Source organism: Perca fluviatilis, chromosome 18, assembly GCF_010015445.1.
Source record: "Perca fluviatilis chromosome 18, GENO_Pfluv_1.0, whole genome shotgun sequence".
NCBI classification, from domain to species: Eukaryota; Metazoa; Chordata; class Actinopteri; order Perciformes; family Percidae; genus Perca; species Perca fluviatilis.
Window position 1 is genome coordinate 1,276,921 of NC_053129.1, and position 18,424 is coordinate 1,295,344.

The following is an 18,424-nucleotide window of genomic DNA, read 5'->3' on the forward strand; positions in this document are numbered from 1 at the left end:
AATGTTGTGTCAAAAGAAAAAAATTGATCTGAAGCCTTAATCTTTAGACTTTTTGCACTGTTTTGTGGGGAATGGTGTTTGTTAAACTAAGAAAAGAACTTCTACAAAACCAAAGATGCAGTGGAGCACAACTACAGGTCCTATACATCAACACAGGACAGTTCAACTTCACTAATTCTAAATATGTCTACATCTTATATGGCTGTGGTTTGCTTCTGATTTCCTGTAACATTTCGGATCTGGTTCCCAGATGGCAACATATTTGCTTTGAACCTAACAGATCAAACCCTTTTGCTTTCCTTGTTTGTTTGTTTTTAGCAATGATCCATGTAGAACATTCAGGTAGCAGACTTCTGATTTTTGGCCAGCACTGGTCATTCCAAACAAAAAGATTGTAATCAGCTGTTGCTAAGAAATGGTAATTCTGTGAGCCCTAAAATGGAAGTTTTGGCTGTTGTCTTATTATTGTGCTCTCTAAAGGCCCCAATAACCAGACAACTCTACTACCACTCTACCAATAAGTGAACAGACCATAGGGCCAGTGGTTCCCAAACTTGTTCAAACCATGGAACCCCTTCGTAGTGATTTTTTTGTCAAAGCATGGGAACCTCAATACCACACTGATTGCGTCATCAGACAGACAATGATGGACATCCATGTCCACAAACAGCAAAAATCTGTGGGATTTCTTTTAGATTAGATTAGATAGACTTGTATTGATCCCAAATTGGGAAATGTTACATACAGTAATTGCATTTAAAAGGTTTTTTTAATTCAGAGTTTGATACTACTCATTTCTTATGTATGATGTGTTAGAGGTCATAAACATAATTAATGTCAACTTTGTTTTATGCGCACAATAATAACATGTGAATGAACAAATCTTGGCTGCCACTAAAAACTGTACGAACCTATTTAGATAAGCTAAAGTCCCAATAAGTCGGCGTGTTCCTTTAAGGGTTCAGATTCAATAAGCACATTTAATTAAACGCTATCTAACTCCAACCTTAAATATTTGACCGATATAACCTTACAAAAACAAACTCAGAGAAAGGGTTGGGCCAGCTCACCTCATGCAGAGCTTTGGCATCCTGCAGGTTTTGCATGCTGATTTTGAAGCCGTAAGAGTTGGCTATGCTGGGCCCTTCAATCTGAGAGTTTTCTTTCTTTGGCACATTCAAAGCAGCAAACTGGTTCTGTGGAAGACAAAGAGCACATGAGAGACATCTAAATGAACAAGACAACACAGGCACATCAAATGAACAGCAACTCCAATTGAGGCCAAATTCAAACAACTGAAGAGGAACCAACTTAATTCAGGGCAACAAACTGGTGGCACAATATCAGGTACATACGACACTCTCCGTGCACAGCTCGACCCTGGCATTAAAGCTGTTTCCCTAACCAGGGTGGACTGTGGTCTTTGATGTGGTGAGAGGTCTAAAAAAAAATCAACACTTGTGGTCTGACCTTCATCTGTGTGGTCAGTAACACTCTTCTCAGTGGGTCCGCTTGGCTACTCCTTCTCTGCTGGAGTCTCTGAGAAACGGCATCCTCTGCAGCAGGAATAAGAACAAAGATGAGTAACGATGACTATCTATAACAGGACTGCATGCAGAAGATTTGGCTGAATTAGAAATAATTAGAAGAAAAAGTTAGCTATGATGCATTCTAGGCCTGCACAATTAATCGCAATTTTATCGAAATCGCAAGATGGACTAGTGCAATATCCAAATTGCAATATTTCTTAAAGGCAAAACGTGTCAAACCATTCTGAATTATTGTGGTGCTACAGATACGTCCCAGCCAACAAATCATATCCTACAGACTAAAGAAAAAAATCTTTTTCATACAGATCCTCGCATAAATCACACTACGAATCATTTTAATTTTAATATTTTTCAATGAAAATGAGAATAAAGATCCGAAAATTACAATACCATTAATCCTATCGGAATCGCAATATCGGTCAAAATAATCGCAGTTAGATATTTTCCTCATTTCGTGCATGCAGCCTTATTACATTCAATTACAGATAACATATACAGATTACAGGCAAAATGGAACGCTTGTTTTCTTACCCCCAGATATGGGCGTGCTGCACACTGGCTCCAGTTCTTCCTTGCTTCTCCGCCTCCTCCTTAAAAAGGGGGTGCTGTGAAGGAGGAGAGGACTAGTCCTCCCCTCTTCCTTGTTACTGACAGTGAGGAGCGAAGGACTAAGATTGTCCCCTAGTCTCTCCGGGGAGTCCGAGTGCCGAAGTGACAGTGGTTCTGGAGAGTTTTGCCTGTTTTCACGGAGCCAATCCGGCCCTAAGGGGCTGGACTGGCAAGACTGCTGCCAGGTAGGCAGCTCTGGGGACTCTGGAGAGGTGGTTTCATCATCATAATCATCATCGTCATGTTTTTCTCCACCCTCCTGCTCAATATCCACACCGCCTTCATCTGAAACTGGACTCACCTCTGTGGATTTACAATGAGAGCCTGTATTCATCATGGGAGATATGATTAGAGACAGACTGCATTTCTTTCTCCTCTGGGTCCTGATACTGGATAGTCTTTTCGCCAGCTCAACCTTTACTAATGGACAGCTGGAAGCAGCTGGCTGCTCAGTTCTCTGTGGGCTCTCCCTCCTTCTCAGCCCTTTTTGTAAACTCTCGTACTGTTTCCTGGCTTCCAGCCACAGCTGCACACGCTCTCTGCTTGGTGGGTTTTTGCAGGGCAGAAGGATGACCTTCTTGTCACTGGCTGAGGACTGGTGAAGCTCAGCCTGCTCTTTACTTGCTCCCTGGGCTTGGGAAGATGAGGTAATATTGATGGCAGGGTGCGTCATGGCAGAGAAGGCAGTTTTCCAGAAATGCAGGCCCTCCAAAGACAGGTCTCCACTGAACTCCGCAAGCTCCTTAGCCAGCCTAGTACGCACCATTAACTTACGGCCGCCAACCTCCCTAGAAAGGAGACATGGGAAAGGGGTTATTTGACTTATTCACATTTCATTAATTGCTGCAATTCATTACAACTTAAGTGGATAACTATGCATTATTTAATAATTAAAGCCCTGCAGATAGGATTAATTCGAGCCAGACTTAAACTGGTTTTTTTAAGCTGATTGAAAATAAGTTAAAAAAAACAAACCCTGCTAAGATGTATTAATTTCCATTTTGACATTCTAATATTTTTTATAGGGATCCCCTTCATTTGGGTTATTTAAGATGTGTGACCAGATATGTACTGAGCAGTAAAAGGCAACACTGCTTCTGGAACACTTCTTTAGCATTTCCATACTGCAATTTCTACAAAGGTTCCTTGCATTCAGTGTATTGTGTGTTTCCTAGAGGTCTAACAAACTGTTGAATGCATGACCTTCCTCATAATACATTTACAAAGCTATTTTTTAAAGGCATATTTTGAAAGCTTAATTGTTTACATTCTTGTTTACTAGCTTGCAGTCTTCTCCTTCACGGCTTTTGTTTGCAGATTGCTACGTTTCTCTGCAGCACCAACTGCACATGCATGCTTGCAGGAGGCTTTTCAGATGCATTTGTACATTTAGTCCACACACAGCTTATTCATATGCAATATACCTTAAATACAAATATTACTTCAGCTTGTGGCGTTGGTGCGAATAGTCTTACATTGGTTTCCCTGGCACATCAGAGGGGTTGCTGCAGAAGGGCTCCTGGAAGGTGGCCTCTGACATCTCCAGGTGTAGCAGAGTGCTGAGGATCTCCTCCCGGCTTGGAGGAGACATGAGGGGCTTGAGAATGTGGGCTCCGCCTCCTGCTCCCCGCAGCAGCTGGCTTGCCCGCACCTGGGAGAGCGAGCTGATGGAGCGCGGAGAGCTACTGGACGATAGTCCATCGATGCCCTCCAGAAGCTCTCCTGTTGGTGAGCCCTCGTGGTCGACGAATGACGCAGAGCTTAAAGGCAAAGGCAGGACAGGATCGAAGACAGAAAAGAGCAGCTCTTTTCTCTCACAGTGAAAGTCTTGAAAGGGGCTCAGTGTATGGGCTTTACCTAAAGAGAAGTCCCACTCTCTGCTTTGGATTTTCTCTGAGTCGAGGAATGCGAGGTGATTTGATTCAGACTCCCCGTTCTTGGGTCTATCAAAGAGGTCAGGGCTGACAGGCCCAGCTTTGTGCCAGTCAGAGCCTCTTTGAAGCTCCTCCCCAGAATCAAACAGCCTATCACGTTTCTTCTCAAAGCCCAGTGCTGGAGTGGATACAGCTTCCTGGTTGACATCACTCAGGAACTTAACTGGTAAATTTTTATCAGTCAGGACAAACTGACTGCCGCTGTATGGGCTGGAGAACTCCGTCTGATCAATGGCATTTATATCAAAGGTATAGTTGTGTGGGAGCTCTGGTGACAAGCTGTCCTCTATGAAGTTGCAGCTGTCCAGGCCTGGGTCTGACAGGAAGAGGGGGCAATCATCCGCCATGTTGCCCTCCTGCTTCACTGATAGATTTGGCTGGGTGCTGCTTGCCTTGCCTTTCCTGATTCTGGGCTTTTTGTCCTTGGGAGTAGATTTTGGGGCCCTGGGTTTCCGTGGAGTGGTGGAGGGAGCTCTTTTGGGATTAGCTGGCTTAGTTGTGGGATCCAATAGCACGGTGGCCTGAGCTATGGCAGTGAAGTGGCTGTCTGTGCCGACCACTTGTAGAGGAAGAGCCTGTCCCTGCTGCCTTTTCTGGAGAAGCTGCTTGAGGACAGTCAAGCCAGAGGGCGTCTCATAGAGAGTGGGGATCTCCCCATTTTTAGGGCCCGAGTGTGGGAAGGCTGCTGCTAATTGGGAGTCTTTACTGTTTTCCAGTAAGGGTCTATCAGCCAAAGGAGGTGGAGGAGCCGTGCACTCCTCTTGTGAAGCCTCTGCCTTTACTACAGTGGTCTGGCAACCTTGTTGCTTCAGCTGAACCGGTGATGAAAAGCTTTGGTTGACCTCCATGATGGATGTCTCACAGTCCTCAACCTTTGGTTCTATAGACTGGTCTGCTGAGTTAGAGGCTAAAATTGATGCGGGCTGGGAACTGCCACGGCTGTTGCCATCTGTGCTCACTGGCTGCTGAAATGGAGGGACGTATTGAGAGAAACTCTGGGAAGGAGGTAACTCGTCCTCTGGGAAAAGGAGCTGGGAGGTGTCTTTACTTGAGTCATGGCTTTTGGGTTCCTCAGTCTTCTTTTTGCGAGACTTTCGAGGTCTTGTGGTGGTTGTAGAACTGTTGATGGTGCCTTCAGCTGCATCTTTAGCCTTCTTCCTCTGTATTAGAGCAGCACCACTCCTTTGTCTTAATTTCTCTTTTTTGGGATTCTCTTCGTCCCGAGGCTTAGTAACAGACCTGCCTACTTTCCTTTTAGTGTCTGTGGATTTCTTCGGTTTGGCAGTTTGACGCTTCTTTTGTGCTCCTTTGGTTGAAGACACTGTGTGTGGCTTGTGAAAAGCAGAACTAAGACATGGGTCACTGAGTGGGTTTATCATGTGTTCTGAACTCAAGCTGTCCATTAGAGGGTCACTTGGTGACCAACAACGAGGGGGTGTTGAGTGTGTGGGGCTTGGGGATCTATCAGAGAGGTAGCCCAACTGTTCCATGACATCAGTATACTCAATGTCATGGTCATCAGTAAGCTCACAGTAACATGGCCGAGGGGGCGGTAAAGAGGGTAGAATTGGGCCTCTCTGGCAGCCTTTAGTCCTTCTGACCCTAACACCCGGTCTTACTTGAGGTTTTGAGGAGTTGCCGACTGTTTTCTTATTTGTGGGGCTGACCTTTGCCTTTCTTTTGGGCTGTTTTTTGACCTTTGGCTCAGTTATGGGGAACTTGGCAGCAGTGGATTCTGGCACCTTGGGCCAGAAATCCTTAAGAGGGGCTAGTTGATTGTACTGCTGTAGCTTGTCTGGCGTCAGCAACACCAACTGCTCCTCTGCATTCACTTTGGACATCTTCACCAGCATGTTTTTCTGTCCTTTGAACCGGTTGATTATTATGTACTTGATGATGATAGGGGGTTCCTTCTTACGACGTTTCTGGTATTTTACTTCCTGCCCACTGGGGACATTGGGGTCCTTCAACCGTTCTTTGACGGAGGCTGGAGTCTTAGAATGAGGGACACCTAAGTATTCTCCATCCTCGCTGTCATAGATCATCTTCCGTTTGGCCCTCAGGGTGTATTTACTACCAGGCAGTGCTGAAGGTTTAGTACAGGTGACTTTAGCTGATAAATCGTGTAATGGGCTTAACCTTTCCTCTGCGGAGTCTTTAGCTCCTTCAGAAAAACTGGCAGCGGTGGTGGCCGGGGGCTCTGAAAGTGGTTCTGTCTGTTCATTTACAGACCTCTCCTCACTTTCTGGCTCCTTCTCTGTGATTGGCTCTCCCTCTTTTATTGGCCCATCTTGAATTGGCTCAGACTCTTTTATTGACTTATCCTCCAAAGTGGGCATCTCTGTGTCTGATGTCACTGGACAAGCAGGTGTGGTTGAGGTGAGGCCGGTGCAAACCTGGCTGTCAGAGGTGGAGCTTTCAACTGTGTTTAATTTGTTTCTCTGTCCTGCCATGCCCAACCTTTTTTTACACACTTTTAGCCTAGATCTACGAGGCTGGGCCTGTTCAAGCTTGCTGCAGGGATCAGCCAGCTTTTTGCTCCCAGCTTTCTTCCTACTCAGGCAGTTGGAGAGGATGACACTGGGGAAGAACTTGTAATGTGCTTCCTGCTGGGCCACTATTGTCCTGTCAGTCTTATTTTCCTGATAGTCCTCGTACCTGATTTTGAGTTCACCAACATCTCCCTCCTCACTGTCCTGGCCCATTTCTTCCTGCTGAGGATCAAGAAACTCATTCTCTACCATGGGTGACGGGGCTGAGGAGATGTTCCTCAGGATGGGGCTTTTACAGTCCTTCTGGCTCAGCTCCAGCTCTGTCTTAGCTGTGCAGTTTCTCAGCTCTGAGTAACAGAGAGAGAAGGTCCTGTGATTCTGAAGAATGGACAGACAGTTTGTTTCTACATTCTTTATGCTGCTGTACTTCCCGTTTTTGGTTACCTTTCCGTTACCAAATGGGAAACTTTCTAGGTCTGTCTTATCCAAAGCTATGGAGGTTTTCTGGTCATAGGTGTACATGGGTCGTATGTCTTGTTTGTCGCAGACGGGAGACACCTCAGGGTGATTGGGTAACTTGCAGGGGATGGGATGTTTGACTGGCGGGATGTAGGGGATTTCTTTATTAAACTTGAACCCTGTTGAACTGTCCTGGCTGCTTTTTGATTGAAAGTGCATGTCGAGTGGTTTCTCCGTGTCAAGCACATTAACTGGTCTGTGCTCAGGGTGCTTGCACTCAAGAAGGATCTTCGCTGGAGAAGGTGGCTCCAGGTGAACGGTCTCCGCGGCGAAGGGATTTTTTTTCCCGAGCATCTTTTCTGTGACTATGAGAGAAGACTGGGTCCTGGAGCCACTGTCCGTTAAGGATGAATCTATGGATACAACAGAAGAGGCATGTGAAATCTCTAATTTGTAAACAATTACGTGTTTGTCTTCAAATCAAGATTAAATGATCTTTTAAAAACTTTTGATTTATTAATAATTAAAGAAGATATTTGAGGTGTCAGTCCTAACTTTAAGGCTCCTTAGTTTTTGGTTTAAAAGAAAACACTGTAGCAATAAAAGTAGCTCCTCAGACAGAGAATTTAGAGGTCAAAAGGACTCGAAGACTGTAGTTGCAGTCCTAATAACAGTCCAGGTAATGTGTTTCAGTGAGTAAGTGAAATTTGAAAACCATGCTCTACTTTGACAGCGGCCATTCAATGAGGTTGCAGTCAGCTCACTAACAAATCAAGCCAATCCATTAACACCGGAGATGAAGGCTTGCACAATTCTATGCTACTTGGACACTGGAACAATAAAGTTTGCAGTGCTGATGACCTCAGCCTCAGCAGTCTGACACAATAAATCATCAAACCAAAGATGCTCTTCAGACAATTCATAAAGTCACATTAATGAATCTCCAACTACAATGGTGCTCATAAGTTGATGAACCCATGCTAAAGTTGACTAAAAAGAGAAATAAAAAAATCTTTTGGAAATTGATCTTAACGCCTTAATTAACAAAATTAGAAAAACTCCAACCTTTAAGGACACCAGTTTTCTTTGTGAATGAATAATGTATTGTGAATAAATAAATGTTCTTCCTTAAAATACAGGCGGCTTAAGTAAGTACACCCCTATGTTAAATTCCCATAGAGGCAGGCAGATTTTTATTTTTAAAGGCCAGTTATTTCATGGATCCAGGATACATGCATCCTGATAAAGTTCCCTTGGCCTTAGGAATTGAAGGGCCCCATCATCACATACCCTTCACCATACCTAGAGATTGGCATGGGGTACTTTCCATAAAATCATCTCTCAATGAAAATCAAACCAACTATTAGGCTAACTGAAATAAAACCATGCCAATCTCTAGGTATGGCGAAGGCTATGTGATGATGTGGGGGGGGGGGTATTTTAATTCCAAAGGCCAAGGGAACTTTATCAGGATGCATAGTATCTTGGATCCATGAAATAACCTTTAAAAATAATAATCTGCCTGTCTCTATGGGAATTTAACATAGTGGTGTACTTACTTATGCCCCCTGTATTTTAAGGAAGAACATTTATTTATTTATGATACATTATAAATACATATCAAATCTGCTGTAATTAGAAACTGGCTCCAGTGGTACTAATTAGACTGCAGACCATTTCCATTTCTGTTCCTAGGTCTGACATTTAAAGCAGAGGAGGTTTTATATTCTTGTCCTTTATCTCTCTCATCTTAAGTGTTAGGTGTTAAGGCAGCTTGCACCTCATTGGCTGCTGTTCAAAGACACCTCTAGTTGTATTAAAGGAACACACCGACTTATTGGGACTTTGTCTTATTCCCCGTATCCCCCAGAGTTAGATAAGTCCATACATACCCTTCTCTTCTCCGTGCGTGTCCTAACTCTGTCTGACGCACCCACCGCTAGCCTAGCTTAGCACAGATCCTGGAGGTAACCGGCTCCATCTAGCCTAGCTTAGCCCAGATGCTGGAGGTAACCCAGCTCCATGATTGATGACCGGCTGTGATTTGTATAGTCACAGCATGTACAAATAACAAGGTCACATGAGACACAGCCATCTTCTAACCGTATACATACTGGGAACTATATTCTCAGAAGACGAAGCACTGCTACTTGGGCAGAAGGATTTGCTCGCAGCACCTGAGAAGCCTCGTGGTGAGGAGCAGAAAGCAACAACGGTGCTTTTCAGGTGTTCAGCTAATCCCTCTGCCCAAGGAGCAGTAACATTTTGACCCCAACCCCGCCAAGCTTTGAATATGCCAATATTCAAAGCTTGAATATTGAAGCTTCAAAGCTTAAAAAAAAATGGTGTTTGGTACAGCCCTATCAAATACGCATCCCTGTGTCTTGCACTGTGTTGAATCCCAGCTCCCACATAATGAAATTAGATCGTACAGCCAAAACCAGGTGTCAACTGAGACCGTTATTGACCGCCGCTGTCAGATGTGTACTCTTGATATCTTTGCTGTTACATCAGCTGGGGATGTAAGATAAGCGTCAGAGCAAACTGACATTCAAGTGCCTTCTCAGCATGTGATGACTCACCGCTGCTCTCGTCTGCGGCCCCGTCAAGCTGGGGGATGGACAGGTTGGCGAACAGAGAGTTATTCCCACTCCACTCCATGTCTTCATCAGAGGACTCCTGCTGCTCGTCACTGGAGCAGTCCTCGGGCTCCTTCACACCCGGCCTGCACACACAGGGATGACGGGAACACTGATTAAACAGCGCACAGGCACCGCTCACCGTGGACAACCTTCATCTGACGGCTGAGCGGCTGCTGGCTCGTGCAGGAGCGCACAGTTTGTATTGCTTGGTACTTACGTTACTCTTTCCTAAACTGGGCAGAGACTCAGACTGAGCTCAATGTTAATCACCCCGGTTTATTCACTATAAGAATAAGGGGTGGGGGAGGAAAAAAAAATTATAATCGAAAACTGTATGTATCGTGATTTTTGTAAAATCGATTCTTTTCCCTAGAATGGATAATTTTGAATTTTTTTTTTTTTTAACCAATGATTCGCCTAAATAATTTGTGTTTATAGGATACTGCCATATCAGTTTGACATGCAGGTTTTTGTCCACAGAAATCTGCAGGTCCATATTTTTCATCTTGCTTTGTGTTAAAAGTTGTTGCTGTCAATATTTTCAAAAATATACATTTACCATTAGAAACCAAATCTCTCCAATGTGTAATTACGAGCAGCCGTACAAGAACGTTGCCAAAATAAAGTATTATATTGCCAAAAATAGTAAGCAAATGAAAACCTTTCTGATCACAGAAGAAGTAAACAGGATTGTAAATGTGACCAGACATTCAATGGCAGCTTTCAGTCTTGACAATCAGTTTGATATCCAGCTCTAGTCTCATCTGCACACATCATGGAGGCAGGTTTTAGCACTTTAAACACTCCTTTGTGTTCCATTTGTAATGCTTATATTTTGCCTAAATTTGTTATTAAATTGAGCCGTTTCTGATACAGATAACACTGCAAAAGGGAGACAAAATGTGTATTAAATGAACACCTAGATGAATGTTGACTGCTGTTGTAGATGACTAAATTTTAGTCGATTTTACTTAAATACAACAGAGACAAACACTCTGCTCTCTAGAACTTACCTCTCCCAAACTGTATTAACTTCCTGTTGTCTTTATGTTTGAAAAAGAAAAATGGACAGCAGAGAAAATAAAACAGATATTGTTCTGATGTAAGTCTTGTACGGAAGAGGATTAGGGCCACATGAGAACATTTTAAATCAGAATTATTATTTTTTTCTCAGACTTCTGACTTTAATCTCAGAATTCTGAGTTTAAACTCAGAACTGAAACAAAATGTTCACACGTGGGCCTAATCCTCTTCCGTAGCCATGTAATCTACTCGGCTGTGCTAAAATAAAATAAATAAAAAATACAACAGAGACAAGCTTGCCTTGCTGAGGGCGAAGAGTTCTCAGGAGGCTGGTTGTCCCACCGCTGTGACATTAGCACGCTGAGCTCGGCCTCTACCTTGTCCAGCTCGGGCCCGGCCTCCTCCTCATCACTGTTGCAGTGGTAGCTCCCGGCACCAGGAAGGGACTGGGACTGGGAGTTCTGCCTGACGGGGGTCCTGCAGAAACCATCGCTCTCCAGTCCTGCCAGCAAATCGATGATGGCCTGGTCTTGGCTGCTGTCTGCATGGACAACAAAAGCACAGCATTTAAAAAGGTGATGACCTCACGTGGCTGCAAGCAACAACTTTAATCTTGCCCAAATCAATCCATTTAATCTAGGGCTGCACAATTAATCGCAATTGCAATGTTACTGCTACTACATTGCACATATCTGTACATACATCATATACATAGCCATATTTATTCTGCTCTTACTTTGTATATCACATTGCACTTTTCTGCTTTTTTTGCACTTCTGGTTGGACGCAAACTGCATTTCGTTGTCTTTGTACTTTTAGTCTGCACAAGGACAATAAAGTTGAATCTAATCAATGGCAAAATATGTGTCAAACCATTCTGAATGAAGTATTGTGGTGCTGCAGAGATGTCCCGGCCTACAAATCCTATCCTACAGACTAAAGAAAACATCTTTGTTTGGTACACATCCTTGCAAAAAAAAAAATTTAAATTTTCAAATTTCATGTTGAAATGAAAATGAGATTCCTGATAGAAAAATGATCCTTCCCTCCGATGTCGTGAATCCCATCGCAGTCGCAATATCAGCCAAAATAATCACAATTAGATATGTTCCTAATATCGTGCAGCCCTAATTTTATATACAGTGCCTTGCGAAAGTATTCGGCCCCCTTGAACGTTTCGACCTTTTGCCACATTTCAGGCCTCAAACATAAAGATATAAAACTGTAATTTTTTGTGAAGAATCAACAACAAGTGGGTCCCAATTATGAAGTGGAACGAAATTCATTGGCTATTTCAAACTTTTTTAACAAATAAAAAACTGAAAAAGTGGGCGTGCAAAATTATTCAGCCCCTTTACTTTCAGTGCAGCAAACTCTCTCCAGAAGTTCAGTGAGGATCTCTGAATGATCCAATGTTGACCTAAATGACTAATGATGATAAATAGAATCCAGCTGTGTGTAATCAAGTCTCCGTATAAATGCACCTGCTCTGTGATAGTCTCAGAGGTCCGTGTAAAGCGCAGAGAGCAGCATGAAGAACAAGGAACACACCAGGCAGGTCCGAGATACTGTTGTGGAGAAGTTTAAAGCCGGATTTGGATACAAAAAGATTTCCCAAGCTTTAAACATCCCAAGGAGCACTGTGCAAGCGATAATATTGAAATGGAAGGAGTATCAGACCACTACAAATCTACGAAGACCCGGCCGTCCCTCTAAACTTTCAGCTCATACAATGAGAAGACTGATCAGAGATGCAGCCAAGAGGCCCATGATCACTCTGGATGAACTGCAGAGATCTACAGCTGAGGCGGGAGACTCTGTCCATAGGACAACAATCAGTCGTATACTGCACAAATCTGGCCTTTATGGAAGAGTGGCAAGAAGAAAGCCATTTCTTAAAGATATCCATAAAAAGTGTCGTTTAAAGTTTGCCAAAAGCCACCTGGGAGACACACCAAACATGTGGAAGAAGGTGCTGTGGTCAGATGAAACCAAAATCGAACATTTTGGCAACAATGCAAAACGTTATGTTTGCTAAAAGCAACACAGCTCATCACCCTGAACACACCATCCCCACTGTCAAACATGGTGGTGGCAGCATCATGGTTTGGGCGGCCGCTTTTCTTCAGCAGGGACAGGGAAGATGGTTAAAATTGATGGGAAGATGGATGGAGCCAAATACAGGACCATTCTGGAAGAAAACCTGATGGAGTCTGCAAAAGACCTGAGAGGGGGGGGGAGATTTGTCTTCCAACAAGACAATGATCCAAAACATAAAGCAAAATCTACAATGGAATGGTTCACAAATAAACATATCCAGGTGTTAGAATGGCCAAGTCAAAGTCCAGACCTGAATCCAATCGAGAATCTGTGGAAAGAACTGAAAACTGCTGTTCACAAACGCTCTCCATCCAACCTCACTGAGCTCGAGCTGTTTTGCAAGGAGGAATGGGCAAAAATGTCAGTCTCTCGATGTGCAAAACTGATAGAGACATACCCCAAGCGACTTACAGCTGTAATCGCAGCAAAAGGTGGCGCTACAAAGTATTAACTTAAGGGGGCTGAATAATTTTGCACGCACAATATTTCAGTTTTTTATTTGTTTAAAAGGTTTGAAATATCCAATAAATTCCGTTCCACTTCATGATTGTGTCCCACTTGTTGTTGATTCTTCACAAAAAATTACAGTTTTATATCTTTATGTTTGAGGCCTGAAATGTGGCAAAAGGTCGAAAAGTTCAAGGGGGCCGAATACTTTCGCAAGGCACTGTATATATAAAGGCTATGAAGACTTTTTGTATCTCATTTTATTTCTTACCCCCTTTATTTACAGGCTTTCAGTCACCACATCTTAGTCAGGCATGCCTTATATTGATATTCTCAGGATGAGCTGAGCTATTGAGAAACTTTATCAATTTGTCAATTGGGGAAATGTTTATCCACAATTTGTCAACACACCACAAATATCTGTATGTGAAGAAATGTGTCAATGTGTGTGTAAATGTGTTCTAAAAGACATACGAGCATGCCGGTGGGACAATCTCAGCTTAGTGATGTCAAAAGTACAAAGTTGCCGTGGACTCAGTAGGGGGTGAGGTGTGGGCTTCACCTTGACTCGGTGGTTTCTTTACATTTTGTTGAATCTATTGCTGTGTTCCAGGCAGCCCGTAACTCGTGTTTTCACAACCTTCTACCGGTGAAAGTGCCCTGGAACGGCAGTCAAACCCGTAACTTACTACCTGTGAACTGGTACCAGATGGTTGTACTCCCAGTTACAGTTTTTGATGTCACACACACACACAGAAACAACAATGGCGACCCCTGTTGATGCTGTACAGACGCCGGTGATTAACGGTGAGAAATAGACACAGACATAAATAGGCAACGTAAAGTAATTCCGCACATTGTAATCAAAACAATACACGTACGATTGTGTACTACTACAGGTTATGTTTATTAAATGAAGCCCAAAATATGTCGCAGACTAGAAATCGCTAGTATCAATAGCGCTAACTAACGTCAACGTTAGGTAGCCGCTAGCTAATGCTAGCTAGAAGGGTTTGTCGTGACTTTGCCTGGAATGCTGCCAAGTCGTGAGTCGTGACTTGAAGTCGTAACTTACGGGCTGTAAGCATGGATGCACCTAAATAACGTTTTTGTATAAAGAAAACATCTAAACATGATAGATATGAGTCAAGTTAAGTTAAGAAAGTTATCTTTTTTTTATATGATTTCTAGTTTCTTAATGGACATACCACAAGAGTAAGTTGCGTTGGTTCTAGCAATATGTGTATGACTTCTGTATGTTCCCAATCAACTGAGTTATTGGTTAATGAATTCATTGGAATCACTTAACAAGTATCACATCTCATATCTGCAGCCTTTTCCCCTGGCTCTAAGCATGCGGTTGAAGAAACACAACGTTCATTAAGGTGCTGCATAGTACAGTGTGCAAATAATAACAATGCACTGTTACTGACTGGATCCATGGCTCTTAATAACTATAACGTAGCATTTGGTTCAGTTCACTTTCAGTGCATTTACTACATTTCCTTCAAACACCCCCGAGAAGTCATTTAATGATAAATGTAGTTGACAAAAAATGCTGTATCATAACATTGCAGTCTCTAGTTTGCTACTAAAATTACTGATTATATTGTGATTTGATTCAAGAAGTAAATAACTACATTTAAGATGCCATGCAAGAGATAAAAAGGCTGTTGATAGAATGAGACATGAGAGACCGTGTGTAACCTTCCTCTTCCTTTGTGTTGGCGTTCTAACCTCCGGTGGATTTGTGAGGACTATGGTTAACTGCTCCTCAGATCTCCGCAGGGTAAATCCAGACAGCTAGCTAGACTATCTGTCCAATCTGAGTTTTCTGTTGCACGACTAAAACTACTACACGTACACATGTTCCACCAAAACAAGTTCCTTCCCGAGGCTATTTTTGCTGCGTCACCGTTGCTCTGTGGCTTAACACCGCCCAAGACGATTGAGATTGGTTTAAAGGAATGCCAATAAACCAGAGCACGTTTTTCTCCCATCCCGGAATGCTGTGTGGACTAGCCAGACCCTCGCGGCAGCGCTATGGAGGAAGGTCTGGCAAAGCGAGACTAGTTTTCAATAAATGTTTAAACACTAAAAGAGATGAGAGTGAGCGTGTCGGAGCTGTGTGTGGCTCTCATACCTAACAGGGGCGAGTGGTTGGATTTCTGGGAGAGTGGGAGGAAGGTCTGGCTGTTTTCCAGGAGACTCAGGATGGCCTCCTCATCAACGACAGCCTCCTCGGGGACTTTAACACTGCTCCTCACAGAGTCTGGGAGACAAGAGGACTGTTAGCATCACTGAAATGCCACATTTTATACGTCAGGCAGACCTGGATTGAGATAATCTAAAGAGAGAGGTCCAGACAGACAGACAGACAGACACACACACACACACACACACAAACCCTTTTCAAAAACACCACACGTTTTGTGATCTAACACAAAACTAAGCGAATGAACACTAATGATTGCTTCAGATATCAATGATATCGTAATGTACATCGATATATTAAGCAATGTTCTATAATGCTGTAACAAGAATATAATATAAATATAATAAGGTCAATGGAAAGGCTTTAAACAAATACAGATTGATACAATCAATAGCTCCAGGCCAGACCTAAGGTTCAAGAAAAAACATTTCACTTCACTTTGATTCCTGCCATATTGCTCTTTGTGTGCGATTTTCTTGGCAAACTCTATTTCAGCATTTTATCAGCACAGGTTTCTAGCATCCCCAGTAGTACAGGAGGTTTTTCATCACCTGGCTGCGAGTGCCTGTGCACCTCCACAGCATTAGCGGGGGTACACGGCAGTCCCTCGGGGGTCAGGGGGTCAGAATGGAGAGTCAAATCACCAAGAAGATCCTCTTGGTCCTCCCTCTCGCTAACACACGAACCTTGTGTCCTGAGCAGAGGAAGACAGAAATTAACGTTTCCTTCTATACTTACATTTTATCTTTTTGCATACGTTCTTTGAGGAGGTCCTCGGGCTCGAGGAATCCAGGAACAAACGCGACTATTTATTGCAACACAGAAAACACAAACTTTGATTAACCGTTAGAAAAATCCATACCAGTGCTCTAATAGTAATTAAGCTAAGACCCCAGTTTAAGTTAAGCATATACTGAAAACAAGCAGACAGGTCAAACACATGCAAGACATGAGCATCAGTGGTGTTACCTGAATCACAAAGCAGAGGACCTTCTGGTGTCTGCCCCCATGCAGCCATGTTTTATTAGTATCTCTTTACTGTGGGTCTTAATCAGGGGAAGTGCTCAGTTTACTCTGTGTGAAAGTGTACAAAGTGTGTGTGTGTGTGTGTGTGTGTGTGTGTGAGCGTATTAAAGTGTGTGCAGCTAAGTGGTGTGTGTCTGTGTGCTGGAGAGGGAATATGAATGGAAAACAGACCGGCAGGCAGCCAACACTCGGGCTTTGTATCCCTCCAGATCGCTCCCAGCTACAGGCTGCCTATCCATGCTGCCCTACTGCAGCGCCTAGCAACTCACCAATTTCACAAGAAACGGTTATATATATATATATATATAACCGTTATACTTTTATATATATAAAATATATAAAAGTTCCATTTGAGGTGCTACTCCTGAACTGATCTGAACTAGAGGATGGATACCCGAACCGAGCCCGTCGGGACCTGTACCTGTCGGGTCCGGGTTCAGACAGATATTTAGAAACGGTGTTTGGGTTCGGGTCGGTCACATCAGTGCGGTAAGGCATTGAACATTTAAAATTTAAAACAGCTTATTATGTAGGTGCACGCCTGTGTTAACGTGCGCTTGTTGCCCCGTGTGCGCTGATGCGCTCATCTGTTAAAATTTCCGAATGCCTTCCTACAGTTGCTTAATAAAAGCTTTCCACACAAACGTGTCATTAGTATGAGAAAAAAAATGAGATTTTAACTGCGTCAGGCTCGGGTCAGAAATATCTTAATGCCTGTCGGGCTCGGGTCAGGTTCAGTTACTGCTCTGTCGGACGCGGGCCGGGCTCGGACAGAAAATTGCGGCCCCATCTAATCTGAACCCTGTGTGGAAGAAGGTTCTTCACATCTGACTAAACAGCAGAGCGTTGTGCCAGAGAGGTTAGAGGTTGGAACTGAATATGAAGTGCCCTCAGGCTATGGATTGAACCCCCGTTGCTCCGGTGACTGGAGGAATGCATGGTCAACTGTAGCTGCATGATAAATTCTAGCTCAGACACACTTTGTGATAAAAAGCCCTGAGAGCAGTGTGTGGACCGGTGAAGCTGCAGAACGCAGCGTCCGAGCCCAGCAGCAGCCCAGGGGAACAAAGTTCGCTCTCCTGTGGAATGAGTCCAGGTAGAGCCACAGCAGTGGTGGACAACAAACACTTTTCACTCAATTTAACCCTTGTGTTGTCTTTTGGATTTTCTAGGTCAAAATGTAAAAAAGATTTCCCCCAACGTTTGTCACTTTTATCCAAGTATTTTTTTTTTTGTCACTTTTGCCGATGTTTGACGATTTTTTTCTGCGCTTTTTGACGTTTTTGTGGGGGTTTTCCCCCCGCTTTTTTGAAAATGTTTCTGCTCCCGATGCACTTAACCCTCGCGATGTCTTATCGTTGACCAAGCAACTTTTTGTTTTTCTGTCAAAATTTAAAATTAAAACCTTTTTTTCCAAAGTGTTAGGGCATCTTTTGACCTTTGTCACTTTTTTCAATGTTCTTTTTAATAAAAAAAAATTATTGTAGTGAACTGATCATTTATTTTACTTGTGAAGAGTAATAGTTATAGGGAACCATCCACGTTACAATTTTTTTTTTAATTTGGTTGAAAGAAAACCCAAATTTCTGATATAGAAACTTTTTGAAAATGGGTCAAATTTGACCCGAGGAACAGCAGGGTTAAATAATGTAGCAGGTAAAGCCAGCATGTTAAATGATGCAACCATGGCTGTAAACACATGAAATCAATGGGGTTTTATCTTTCAGCGTGTGTGTCTGAGGTTAGGAAGAGAGATTTTACTGCAGTCTCATTGTCATTCTGCCGGGCCGTCTGAGGAAAGGGCTCCAGAGAGTCAGCGCTCACGTGCCACTGTCTGGCTGTCTCTTAATTAGTCTGCTAGCTAACGACTTTAGAGGCGACGAGGGAGCGAGCCTGGCAGGCGTCGGGAGATTACTGCAGCGATTAA

The 18,424-nt window shown here is 43.3% G+C and overlaps 1 protein-coding gene across 2 annotated transcripts in view; it reads right to left on the reverse strand.

Annotated features, from left to right (window-relative positions):
* rev3l (REV3 like, DNA directed polymerase zeta catalytic subunit) overlaps positions 1-18,424 on the reverse strand; it is a 108,043-nt gene that overhangs the window by 19,526 nt on the left and 70,093 nt on the right. For both annotated transcript variants that reach the window (XM_039782867.1, XM_039782866.1), the window contains exons 9-16: positions 16,023-16,165; positions 15,400-15,528; positions 11,010-11,250; positions 9,627-9,769; positions 3,635-7,457; positions 2,082-2,947; positions 1,471-1,556; positions 1,071-1,196 (exon numbers count right to left, since the gene is read on the reverse strand). In XM_039782867.1, coding sequence (XP_039638801.1) covers positions 1,071-1,196; positions 1,471-1,556; positions 2,082-2,947; positions 3,635-7,457; positions 9,627-9,769; positions 11,010-11,250; positions 15,400-15,528; positions 16,023-16,165 — 5,557 coding nt within the window. The remainder of the gene's footprint in view (positions 1-1,070; positions 1,197-1,470; positions 1,557-2,081; positions 2,948-3,634; positions 7,458-9,626; positions 9,770-11,009; positions 11,251-15,399; positions 15,529-16,022; positions 16,166-18,424) is intronic.